This window comes from Lethenteron reissneri, chromosome 8 (assembly GCF_015708825.2).
Source record: "Lethenteron reissneri isolate LAM-NWPU_2019-01 chromosome 8, ASM1570882v1, whole genome shotgun sequence".
Lineage (NCBI taxonomy): Eukaryota > Metazoa > Chordata > Hyperoartia > Petromyzontiformes > Petromyzontidae > Lethenteron > Lethenteron reissneri.
Window position 1 is genome coordinate 4451604 of NC_083786.1, and position 12318 is coordinate 4463921.

General features: G+C 46.3%; 1 protein-coding gene across 1 annotated transcript; it reads left to right on the top strand.

Moving 5' to 3' along the window:
• The first annotated feature begins 386 nt into the window (after positions 1–386).
• Positions 387–12034, top strand: PRDX5 (peroxiredoxin 5). The gene is made up of 6 exons (XM_061578731.1): positions 387–611; positions 5273–5407; positions 6982–7113; positions 8863–8901; positions 9909–9973; positions 10658–12034. The coding sequence occupies exons 1-6, from the start codon at positions 522–524 to the stop codon at positions 10761–10763; spliced, it is 567 nt and encodes a 188-aa protein (XP_061434715.1). The 5' UTR covers positions 387–521; the 3' UTR covers positions 10764–12034.
• Positions 12035–12318: the final 284 nt, after the last annotated feature.

Genomic DNA, 12318 nt, shown 5'->3' on the forward strand with positions numbered 1-12318 from the left:
AATAAATCAGTTTGGAACTGATTTTAAAATACTTGTGATATTACTTAATAATACTGTGTCATTTTAAAGTAAACAGAAATTAGTTTTGAAGATAAATTTCACGGGTCACGCCTGCACGAAGCTCAACCTCACCAAGTCGTATGAACCAGACTACAAGGCCATCAGCAAAACCACGCAGCACCAGAAGTCGCATTAAAAGTAAGACATTTAATTTATTATACGTTAAAAATAATATATGGCTCTCAATGAAATATATTTAGAAATATTTGGCTTTTATGGCTCTCCCAGTCAAAAAAGGTTCCCGACCCCTGTATTATATGGATATTCTTCCACTGGCAGTGACGTGAGTGCGCCGTTGCAGGGCTGCGCCTCTACCCGACTCCGCCCCGCATCCACCAGACTCGCCCCGGTTCGCCCTCTGTCCGTGTCGCACTGCAGAGCCGAACCCTGTAACCACCGCTACCACCACACCCACAACACACACACCTCGTGCTTTATTAATTATCCCTGCCGTGGTAGTGATGCGTCTCAGCATCGCTTCCGCGCTGTTACCCCGGATCCAAAGGTCGCTGCTGCACACGGGAAGAACAGCGCTCAGCATGCCCATCAAGGTGAGTGCGCCAGCTTCGTAGATAAAGATTCCTCTCCCCTCCCCACACACACCACCATCATCAATCACTACCACGTGCATTGCGGTGTGGCAAGCTACAGCCTCCAACAACAACAACAACAGCGGGTTGCTGTGTGGGGCCAAGCGCTGTTGACGATCGCCGGTGAAGGTCGGCATGGCGGGAGGGGTGGGCGAGTGGTTAGCGCCGCGGCCGTCTTTGTTTTTAAACACCGGGTACTCCTTTGAGGCCGAGTCTACCTAGGTGTGGGGGGCTGTGTGGGGGGCTCAGGAACGGTTCGTATATTCATCGCTGACATTGGGAACCGTGAGCGGGATTGGAACTGGGGTGGGTCGGGTTCGTAGTGCAGCGCGCTAACCACCATTACCATCACCACCATTACCATCACCACCGTCACCATCACCACCGTCACCATCATCATCATCACCACCTCGTACAGCAGCATCTGTGGTATCGTTGCTGTTGGTAGTTGTTGTGGTGGTTGTGTAGAGTACGCGATGTGAGCGCGGCCTGTGCCAGCAATGCCCTCGGAGGGCCTCGTGTGTGAGTGGAGCCACCATTGTGCCACCATTGCAGTGGGGGGCATTGCGTGACACTAACACACGTGGTGGGTTTAGATTTAAAGCTTTCGTGACTGCAGGGATCCATCTTCTTGGTTCTTTCGGTAAAGTCACGTAGAATGGAAATAATAAAATAATAAAAATAAAACATAAAATAATTCTCACGACGTTTCGGCCACAACGCAAGCAGCCGTCCTCAGGTGAAGAACAGGTCTGTCTTCTCGACATACCTGTTCTTCTCGACAGATCTATTCTTCACCTGAGGACGGCTGCTTGCGTTGTGGCCGAAACGTCGTGAGAATTATTTTATAGTTTTATTTTTATTATTTTATTATTTCCATTCTACGTGACTTTACCGAAAGAACCAAGAAGATGGATCCCTGCAGTCACGAAAGCTTTAAATCGAAATTTAACAGCGGATTGCATTAATAACACTGCGTAGCAAAAACGTGTTCTTTGTTCCTGGGTAGTAAGTGTTTTTTTTAATTGCTTATGCCTCAAAAGTATATAAAATGGCTATTACTCCCCACAAACTTTGCTTTTGTGACCAGGACACAAGCCAAGTTAATAATCCACTCAATAACACTGTAACAAACATTTTTTTTGTGCCTGGGTAGTAAGTTATTTACTTATTGCTTATGCCTCTAAAGTACAGAACATGGCTATTATTCCCCACAAACTTTGCTTTTGTGGCGAGTGATGTATGAACCCCACCCCTTCAAACAACCCGAACTAACAAGTGTGGTGAAGTATGGTCAACCACCATGATCCATCAGGGGTTTGTTAACGCCTTCATCCAACAATTGAAATATAATGTACGTATGTTATGTAATGTAATGATTTCATTCGTGCTCCTGATATCGTTACTCATTGGAAGCCAACTCGTCCTGTGTGGCGACTGGCCCCCGTCATGGGATTGTGGAATTTCCATCACTGAATCGGGGCCCACCATTCGAGCTTAGTGCTAGGCCTCGGCAAGGTAAGGTAAAAGTTAAAAGGTAAAAACGAGCCTACCTTTACCCTACCTTTTACCCTTACCACTTACAAATTACCCGATTACAGGGTAATTACTAGGGAACTACTACACATGAACAAGGTTTATAACGGTAAATGCTATAAGGTAGAGCGCTTTAATCATATATAATACTCTCTGATTCCAATTTTACACGCTTTTTAACTCACTCTGTTGTTGTCGTTATTGTTGTATCCTCAAATCTTGAAACTCAATTTTTACCCACTTCCTAATGTATCGACTGCAAACTTGGTATACTTTGGTCATACTGATGACAATACTATATTCTATCATAAAAAAAGATGTTTTTAAACATTATTTTGTATACGTTATGTCTCGGCTTGGGTCTAATTGTCCACGCTCAACTGACGTTGGCTGTAATTGGCCACGGCCCCTTGCGTCGTGGCAAGCTTCGGGGCCACTTCCTGGAGTCGTGGAGTTCTTCCATTACTAGTACGGTACATTTTATTAAAGCGTGTTTTTTAAAAAGTTTTTTTAAATATTACTCTTTTTTTTCAATATACTTGAATATACTTTAAAAGACTGATGCTGGCCATCGAACGAAGGCGGTCACCGCATCGCGCGCCGCTTTCAGACGCGCGTTCTGTGGCCGTCTGGAACGCTCTTCCTTACCGATATGAGGAAGTCATTGGGAGCTCTGCCACTTTTAAATTATCAACTGACGTTGGCTGCAATTGGCCACGGTCCCTTGCGTCGTGGCAAGCTTCGGGGCCACTTCCTGGAGTCGTGGAGTTCTTCCATTACGAGTACGGTACATTTTATAAAAGCGTGTTTTTAATAAAGTTTGTTTTAAAATTACTTATTAAATGTAGGCCACGGACTGCGCCACGGAGCTTTTAGCGGTAAACAAGGCACCGTATTTACCGGGTAATACTTTGCGCTACTTTTACCCTACCGGGTAATTCTTCCGAGCTACCTTTACCGTACCCTTGACCTTACCCCTTGGCATGTCGACACCTTTACCCTTTTACCCGGTAGAAATGGTAAATTACCTTACCTTGCCGAGGCCTACTTAGTGCTGCAGCATTTATCAGTTGAGAACGTAGAAACAGTAATTTTTTAATGCGTTTCAGTATTGCATCTGCTGAAAAACAGCACACGTGACAAAGGTTCGACAGTGGAGATTTGTATAAGAAAAGGTTTCACCCTTTATGGAAATAAAACAGCTGTTAAGATGTGTCAAACGCCAAACAGAAACCTTTGGCAAGGAATAATGTCTGCATTAACCACACAATTGTGGTGAACATGCAAACAAACATGTAAACAAAACATGCAGATTTGAGCACTACCCAGTCCGTGTTTGAGCCCGAGGTCACCAACACTTTTAAAATGCACTCCTGTGAATGTGCACTACTTGCAGGCTGATACAACTCCACTTAAATTTAATAGGCGTCTAAATACATCATGGATTGCCCTCGGGGCATGGTTAGGGAACGCTTTTCTTACTGAGAACCGAATAGGAATTTTAATTAACTTTGGTGGTCAAACCACACCAGACAAAGATCCCCACCATAGCCTTTCAAAGTGCTGTTAGTCAGCACCTATGAAGGCCACACCAACATACGGATGGACACGGCGCTCCGTCGTTTCTGCTACTGCTCGAGGTCCTTCGCAGTGACAGGAGCGCGACTACACGTGTGCTAAAATTAGAAACGCTGTTGGCAGGACGAACATATCCCCATCTATCCGATTAGTTCAGCTAAGACGCTTGCAGTGACGCATACATATCGATTGTGGGCTGTGTCAAAGTGGTAGGCCTCGTGTGGCCATGGACCATATGAAATGGATTTGCGGACTGGATCCGGTCTGCACGCCATGGGTTTCCCACCACTGCTGCAGATGAAGGGCTTGATGATCAGGAGGAGGATGCAGCAGTGCATAGCATAATACAGTAAGACTCTATATAGGTAGTCCTCTACTTACGATGGAGATGCGTTACGACGATCCCATCGTAAGTCGAAAATATCGTAAGTTGAAGATGGCCTACAGCCTACCCAGGAGTCTTAAAGAATGGTGATAATTTAGCAAAACAGAGCAATTTACAGTACCGTATTGTATAATCTATATACTGTATTTATTAATTACAACTGTGTTGCACAGTAAAATGTAAAGTAAAAAAAACAAAGTCAATTCTTAGCCTACCTATATGAACTGCAATTTAATAGAAAGTTTTTTCAAGAAACAATCCTATCTGCTATAAAAAAAACTTGTAACATGCATTGAACGTATCATATCTTGGTAAACCTTAAAATGAAATCGCTAAAGCTACGTATCATACATGCATTGAATGTATCGTTACGTATCATATTGTGCTGTACTCACCAAGATTCTGTCCGTCGTCTGCATACTTGAACGATGTTAGGTTGTTGATGGCAATTTTGTCGTATCGCCATCGTAAGATCGAAATATCGTAAGTCGGACCATCGTAATACGGGGACTACCTGTACTAAACTCTCCACCCCTGTGCTGGTCAAAACCACCAGCAATTTGCTTCAATGCCTCCTATTGTCTGTTTACATGTGCATGGGGTGATAGTTACCTTAGGACTCTGAAGCTATGGTGGAAATTGAACATCACTATGACGGAGGCCAGTCTTGCTACAAGGCAACGACTTTTGATTTCTATCAAAGTGGTACTTTATTTTATCAAACCAAAAAATAAACGGCCTGAGTAAACCAGCATTCGGTCGTTGAGAGCATTGTCTCAGCTCTTGTCCTTAGCCTTCGCTTAGAGGAGCCGGCCTTAACCGACCTTGACACCGGTCTCGAACCAAAAGGCTCCTGGCCTCAACCCCAGCCGTGGCTCCGTGAGTCCCAGCATGAAATGTAAGACTCGAGTGAACGCACTCCCAGGTCTTTGTACTTGCGCCCATTCAGGTTGCAAGTTGAGTGGTCTGCCACGGTTGGCACCCAGTCACGTGTGCTACTTTCTCACACTCTTATGCACATGACACGCTGTCAATTGTAAATTGCACATAGGCTTTACCAATACCGTTGGGCAAGGTCACCCATGCACTGCTGCTAAGTTCTGCTGTCCCGTTTCTGGTGCAGGTAGGAGAACGACTGCCCAGCGTGGAGCTGCAGGAAGGCCAGCCCGGCAACACGGTCAACGTTGCCAAGCTCTTCTCTGGGAAAAAAGGAATCCTCTTTGCCGTACCCGGGGCTTTCACTCCTGGCTGCTCAAAGGTGGGGGCAGTGGCAGCTGAGTATACAGCAGATGTGCAACATTTTGACCCGTGCTTTTAATGCGTGCGGGATTGGGCGTAACGGTGGCGAGAATGTTATTAACAACCTCGCCTGGTATACATACAGAAGGTCGTAGATTCGATCCCAACCCTGACGCCTGTATACTTGGAGTTTGCGTGTTCTCTCCGTGGTCGCGTGGCTTTTTCTCCAGATCCTCCAGTTTTTCCCTCCGCATCTAAATGCATGTTTCTAAATGTTACACTGGCTAAGCCATGGCACATGGCGCATTGAGAGAGTCTCCTTTTGTTTGTCCATGGAGCCCAGTGTGTGGAGAGGAATTTGAAACCGTGATCGAGGCGCATCGTTCTGTTGACAGAGCTTTCATTTGAGTGGTAACTCGCCAGCTGTTGCTAAACACAAGTGTATTTAAACTACCATATTACCTTGGTTTAATCATCATCAACACCCTTGCTTATTTCATTTGTTTCTGAGCCGCAATTGCAGTCGCACATTGCTTATGTAAGTCATGATAAAATGAAAGCTATAAAACATATGGGTTACATTGTCTGTGGGGTGTAAAAGAACACATTAAACATATCTTCAGTTGACCTCTCATGGTATGGATCCACATTGTTAAATTTATACATCATTGAAACATTGAGTTTATGCATTTGTTATGACTGTAAGTCTGTGTCTGCTATTTATTATCTAACAATGGAAACCTTTTCATATATCAACTTTCATCGAGGCACTACACAGGTTTTATACCCTTTTCACATTTTTCATTGGCATTTTTGGCTGCTTTTTGCTCTTGGTAAGATGTCAGACATTCTGTTCTCTTCTAAGGCTTTGTTAATGATTCGCCCTTATGTGGCCAAACCAAGTTTTGGGTTATAGTGGCTGGTCGTGTGAGGTCGTATCCATGGATACGTTAGTCACCGGCCTGTTGGTCATTGGAGATTTTGCCCGGGTAAGTCCCTCAATGTTGAGTTGGAAGATCCTCATTGCAGGACCTATCTGGAAGTGTCTCGTTTGGCCCTGTAAAAGCGAGGGCCATTGTTGTGCCTTGAGTTGTTGCTCCTGGAGGCCAGGAGATCATTGATCGATGTTCGGTCGCCGGGTTCATGGCATTAATCATGATTTCTCACTTAACCCTTTCCCGTTTTGGAGACGACTGCAGATGGGTCCCGGTCACCGCCGTTGTTTTTAAAGACATTGTACTCGCAGGCAAAGAACTGTCGCGACACGACCGCACTCTGATAGCTGTTGCCAAACTGTGCCACAGACCTCCTCACACATGGCCTTGTGAGAGCCTCGGTACAGATAAAGTTATTTTTAGTTTTTATTCTGATTCGGCGATGTTTTTTCCAATGACGTACCTGTACGTCGTCAGAACAGAACCGGAAGAAAAACTGATGACGTACACATACGTGATCGGAACGGGAAAGGGATAACAGAATGGGCCACATGAAGGCTGTCATCGTCCGCTCCCGTCTTCACGATGACAAGAGTGCAACACCAATGTAAAGAAAAATTAACGACAAGAAATTGCGCGTTCCGTTGATTCTCTGCAGACCCACTTGCCGGGCTACATCGCCAAGGCTGAGGAGCTCAAGTCGAAGGGGATCGACGTGATCGCCTGCGTGGCCGTCAATGACGTGTTTGTGATGACCGCGTGGGGCGACGCGCACAACGCAGCCGGAAAGGTACGGTTCAACCATCTGTACTTGGGATGTAGCTGAATTTACGACCTGACATCTACAGGAGTACCAGTTTTACGAGAATTATGATGACCACCATTTTAATATCTTTGTGTCATGGGGTCCGTTGCATAACAGGGTATTTGTCAAAGATAAAGGTGCAGCCCTGCAATACGTTTCTTAGACCACAACTGGCAGAAAGACCTCCACTAGGGGCCCACAGTCTTGTTAGAAGTGGAATACCCACATTTAACCCCAGCGCATAACCTACCAATAAACTCCCTGGTGTAGTACCCATGTTATACTGCTGGGTGTACATAGTTGAGGACGGTGGGGGAGGTGATTTAAGAGACTTGCCACTGTCGTTTTAACCGCCGCGCCTGAAGATGAACCGGCCACCTCCTGGATTGCAAGTCCAGCGGGCTTAGCCATTGCACCGCGGCAGCGTTCCAGTGATTGTCATTCTCCCTTGGTTTATCTGAATTGGTGTAAGAGGGAAATGTTCGCTTCGGCGTGTTTCTCGGGCAACAGCCACGGGGTCTCCCGTTGCAAGAGAAGACGAGAGGGTTTCGTGTCGCAAAGGATTCTCGGCCGCGGGCGTGTTGTTGTAATACATCTATCCATATCAAAGACGGGGAATACAGAGAGAGGGGATTGTATCAATGGAATACAAAAATGAAACCAATCTTTTGCAAGGGGGAGGGGGTGGGTAGAAATAATAGGGGCATCGCTTTATTCTTGGATAATTCCGACCAATGAGTTCCTTCCTTCCGATGTGTCAGATGTTCAAACGCGGCGGTAATCGCGGAGAAACGAAATGTCATTACGTTCTGAACTTGAGAGGCACTTGTAGTCCAGTGGAGTTGCAGAACGTAGTTACGATGGTACGTGCACATGTTATTTTCTTGTTTTAAGTGTAATAATATCCTTTGCTTAGGAAGAGCCCCGACGTGCATTTTGTTTGGAGGGCACTCGGGATGGTAGGCCAATTCTTTCATGGGTATTTGAGTGTTTTACCCGTGACGCAAATCGCCCATGCTAAGCAGGGTTGAGCTTTGATGGTATTGGGATGGGAAACGCACCATGCTTCAAACAGACGTGGTTGGCTACTGCTGGGTCACGTTGTCAGGAGAGGGCAGGGCAGCAAAACTCATTATTGTACTGCACCATGCTCCAAATTCTATGCTGCCTGGCATCACCAACCCGCACTGGCAGGCCAAAAGCCTGTACGTATACGTGTTGTTACATGCGAGAGGGAAGTTGACGTTACTCTATGAAAACACATGCTCACGATGGAATATAACACTCAAGTGAAAAGAGTATGGGACATGTTTTCTGTATTAACATGTGCTGGGCCATCTCATGGCCCTTTTTCAAGTTTGGAGTCTCACAGTAAACAACATTTGTTTGATTCGTCGACTCTTCTTCTTCCAAAGCACTGTGTTACTCACAAAGACCACTCTTCCCAACCAACATGGTTTCAAGTTCTCCTGATATGATTTCGAGATGTGCCGCTTGTAATTCGGCGCGATGTCCGACATTTTTGCCGCACATGCTGGGAGCCCTTTTTCGGGCACTTCTTCGGGAGCTGGATAAGCTCCCAGAACGCAGAGCGAACCGTCGGACAACGTGCAAAATAACACCGAAAACACAATCTGTCTGGGCGATAAACACCACAGCTGTGAAAATCTGACGCAGAAAATGTTGAACGTTTACGAAATGTAATGGATATTGTGATGGGTGTTTTTTTTTTAGGTGCAGATGTTGGCCGATCCTACTGGAGCATTCGCAAAGGTACTCGTGTGATTTGTGCTTTCATCCTCTTTTAACTGTGAGGTGACGAGATGCATTGCTTATGAACCTCGTAAAAGCTGAGCAAGTACAACAGTAAGTCGGGACAGAGTCACTCCTTGTGCCAATGAGCAGTGTGGCCGAGCCTGTCACTTGTCCATACTGATCCAGTGCTAGAAATGTTTCATTCCCCCATGGCAGGATCCAGTTTCTCCATTGGATGACCACTGCTTGACTTCCCGTGAAGTCCTTGCTCAATGTGGTCAACTCCCAGACTGTCAATTCGCAACCTTCCAAAATCCAAAGGCGTAAAAAAAAGAAAAAAGGATTTGCGTTTTTTTTACTGGCGATTTGAGAGCTTCGTTCGAGGGGAAACGAGCCGTCACATTTTGGACACATCTTGATGCACAAACTCCTGCAGCAAATTGCGCTCGATTCAATTGGCGGTTGACGTTTGAAGTTGACCGACCATCGCCCCCCCCCCCCGCCCCCCCGTGATCCGTGGATCAAACAAATCACTCGCACTCGACGCCGGTGTATGGCGGCTAGAGCAGTTTATGCGAATGGTGTCGCAAGAGGTCACATGTTTTTTATCTAGCCGCTTCATTGACCCCAACTAAACCGCCTAATATTTAACCTCACCATTGCGGTGCCCTGCTTCGGTCTAGCCAAAGGGGGGGGGGACCCCACGTGGCAGCTGTCCCTGTGTGGAGTACAAGGTGAATGCAGTAACAGTCTGCAATTGGGCATTAGTCTGTCCGTAGTTAACATCGCCACGGTGGCGATGTTAACTACCTCGCCTGGTATGCCGGAGGTCGTGGGTTCGATACCGACCCGGAGTTCGTGTCCGCTTTGCAACAGACTTAAAACTGTCGTGTTATCCCATTGAGCTTGCACTGTGTGTAATCAACGCGGCGGTGCGTTCGTGATGGACTGGACTTTTAAGGGTGCGCGAAAACAAATGTTTGGACTTAAACGCTTGCTTGACTGCCGCTGTGTTTCTTTCTCAGGCTGTCGACTTGGTGATTGACAAGGAGCCACTCATCTCGATCCTGGGAAACAAACGCTCGCAGAGGTATTGCAGAGTTTGCCTCCTATTGCCACGGCGTGCTCACCTTGATAGAGGCGGACAGCGGCTATATTCGTCCCAGACTCCACTTCTGCTTCAGTAACGTTAACATGAACTGCTACGCCTTTGTTATTCTTGAGCATTGGGCATGATCCCCTCTGCATGTATAATGTGGTCCTCTCACAATGGCGGTGAGGGGGGGGTGTAAGCGGGAGGGTGGGGAACGGTATATGTATGTTGAACTTCTCTCGCACCGTACGTAGCCAACCGTTCGAATTGGTGATGCGGAGGGAAAGGACAACAACCTAAACACAAAAAGCAGTTCCAAAGAAATTAGTTTTCAATCTAGATATCAAAAGTGCATATCATGAAGAAGAGCGTTCCAGACGGCCGCGGAAGCGCATCTGAAAGCGTGTGATGCGGTGACCGTCTTTGTTCAATGGCCAGCCAAAAGCCGTTGCTGCGAGGATAACCGGAGTTCGTGTGACGGTTTATGCTCCTTGACGAGATCAACGATGCATCGTGGTTCATTTGTGGCAGGCACTTCGTGTGTAATCAGTGCGACCTTACAATGCATTCGCTCGGCAATGGTGAAGAGCGCTTCCGCAGAACTACTTCGAGCGACGGGAATGCCACCGAGCGCGACGTTGACCGCCTGGGTGCTGGTTGCGCGTGCGCCTGGCCCCGCAGGTACTCCATGCTCGTTGAGGACGGCGTCGTCAAGCAGCTCAACGTGGAGCCAGACGGAACGGGTCTCACCTGCAGCCTAGCCGAGGGCATACTTTCCCGCATGTAGGCCGACCGATGCTGTCATCCCTGGCGCCCTGGAGCCAGCCCATCGCCTCCATACAGGAGGGGTTCCAAGGTTCTGGTCTCAATGTGTGAGCACTTGCTTTTGCCCGTTTTGTTATCCCGATTTACTCGACGATAGGATTCTGCTTGCTGTTGATGTTGTCTGTAAGCAGCTGCCGTGCACGCTCAGGTGTACCGAGGATGCACTTGCCTTGGAAATTAAGACATAGAGTAAAACCTCGTATTGCGAGCATAATTCGTTCCGGAAACGTGCTTGTAATCCCAAAGCACTCGTATATCAAAGCGAATTTCCCCATAAGAAATCATGGAAACTCGGATGATTCGTTCCACAACCCAAGCATATTCATGTAAAAATTATTAATACAAAATACCTTTTTATATTTATATTATTTAAATTTAATATAAAGTAATCAAATTTATTAATTACATTTAATCTTGGCTGGTGTGAGGGAGATGAGAGAGAGGAGAGGAGGAGGGGGCCATTGTTGCAATACAGTTACTAAAGAACAGTCACTACACTTGGACACAAATTAAAAAAATGCTTTACGCACACACTCGTGGGCACAACACTACAGTAAACAGTATACGCTCGCACGGATGTTGACTATACAAGTGAGGCACGCCGACTGAGACCGAGCATGGGAGACGATTACCCACAATCCCGCAGCGAGAGAGAGAAGAACCATCGGCTCAGTTGTGATCACGTGACGCTCGGCAGACAAAGCGTATACTGTGCGTACTACTCGTATTGCAAGACCTCGCTCGTTTATCAAGTTAAAATGTATCAAAAAAGTTTGCTCGTCTTGCAAAACACTCGCAGACCAAGTTCCTCGCAATCCAAGGTTTTACTGTAATTGGGTACATTTGACATTGGTGCCATTCTCGTAGTGTTCAAGGCTACCGTCACCAGTGAAATGTTACTGATACGGATAGTGTTGAAACACTTTGTTTAAGGTTTCAAAGACAGGGTATCAGTTGGATAAATTAATAAAATTTTAACATTTGCTCATGAATGCTGCAAGAATTAACAAACAACGCGATGTACAACGGTAAATGTGCATATCCTCCATGCAATACGCACAAGTGTTGCGTATGAGCTAGCTGTATTAGGTCAATATCAAGGTAAAATATCAAGGTAAAATGTATGCAATGCTTAAGAGGGTGATTTTATAAATGAATTGTGCTGTCTGGTCTTGTATCGCATTAAGTCAAAACGGGATGCTTGAAATGCACTTGAATAAAATGAAATGCTCACTTGGTTTGTTGCCTGCATTCTTGCGTGCACATGCATCGGTGAGTTGTACCACTTGCATTGAATCGTAAACTATCGATTTTCTCTTGCTTAACAACCGGCAGTGTAGCACCTGGAGATGAGGGTTGGTGGTTCGCGCAAATCTCGTGCCATACCCTGGCTCGCCAGGAAGTGGCGGTACAGCAAGTGTATTAATCTCCAATTTTTTTCCATCTGCACGGGGATGGGGTGTTTCCCCCCACACCCCCACTTCCCAACATCGCACGTGTGTGGGTTTTCTCCCCGG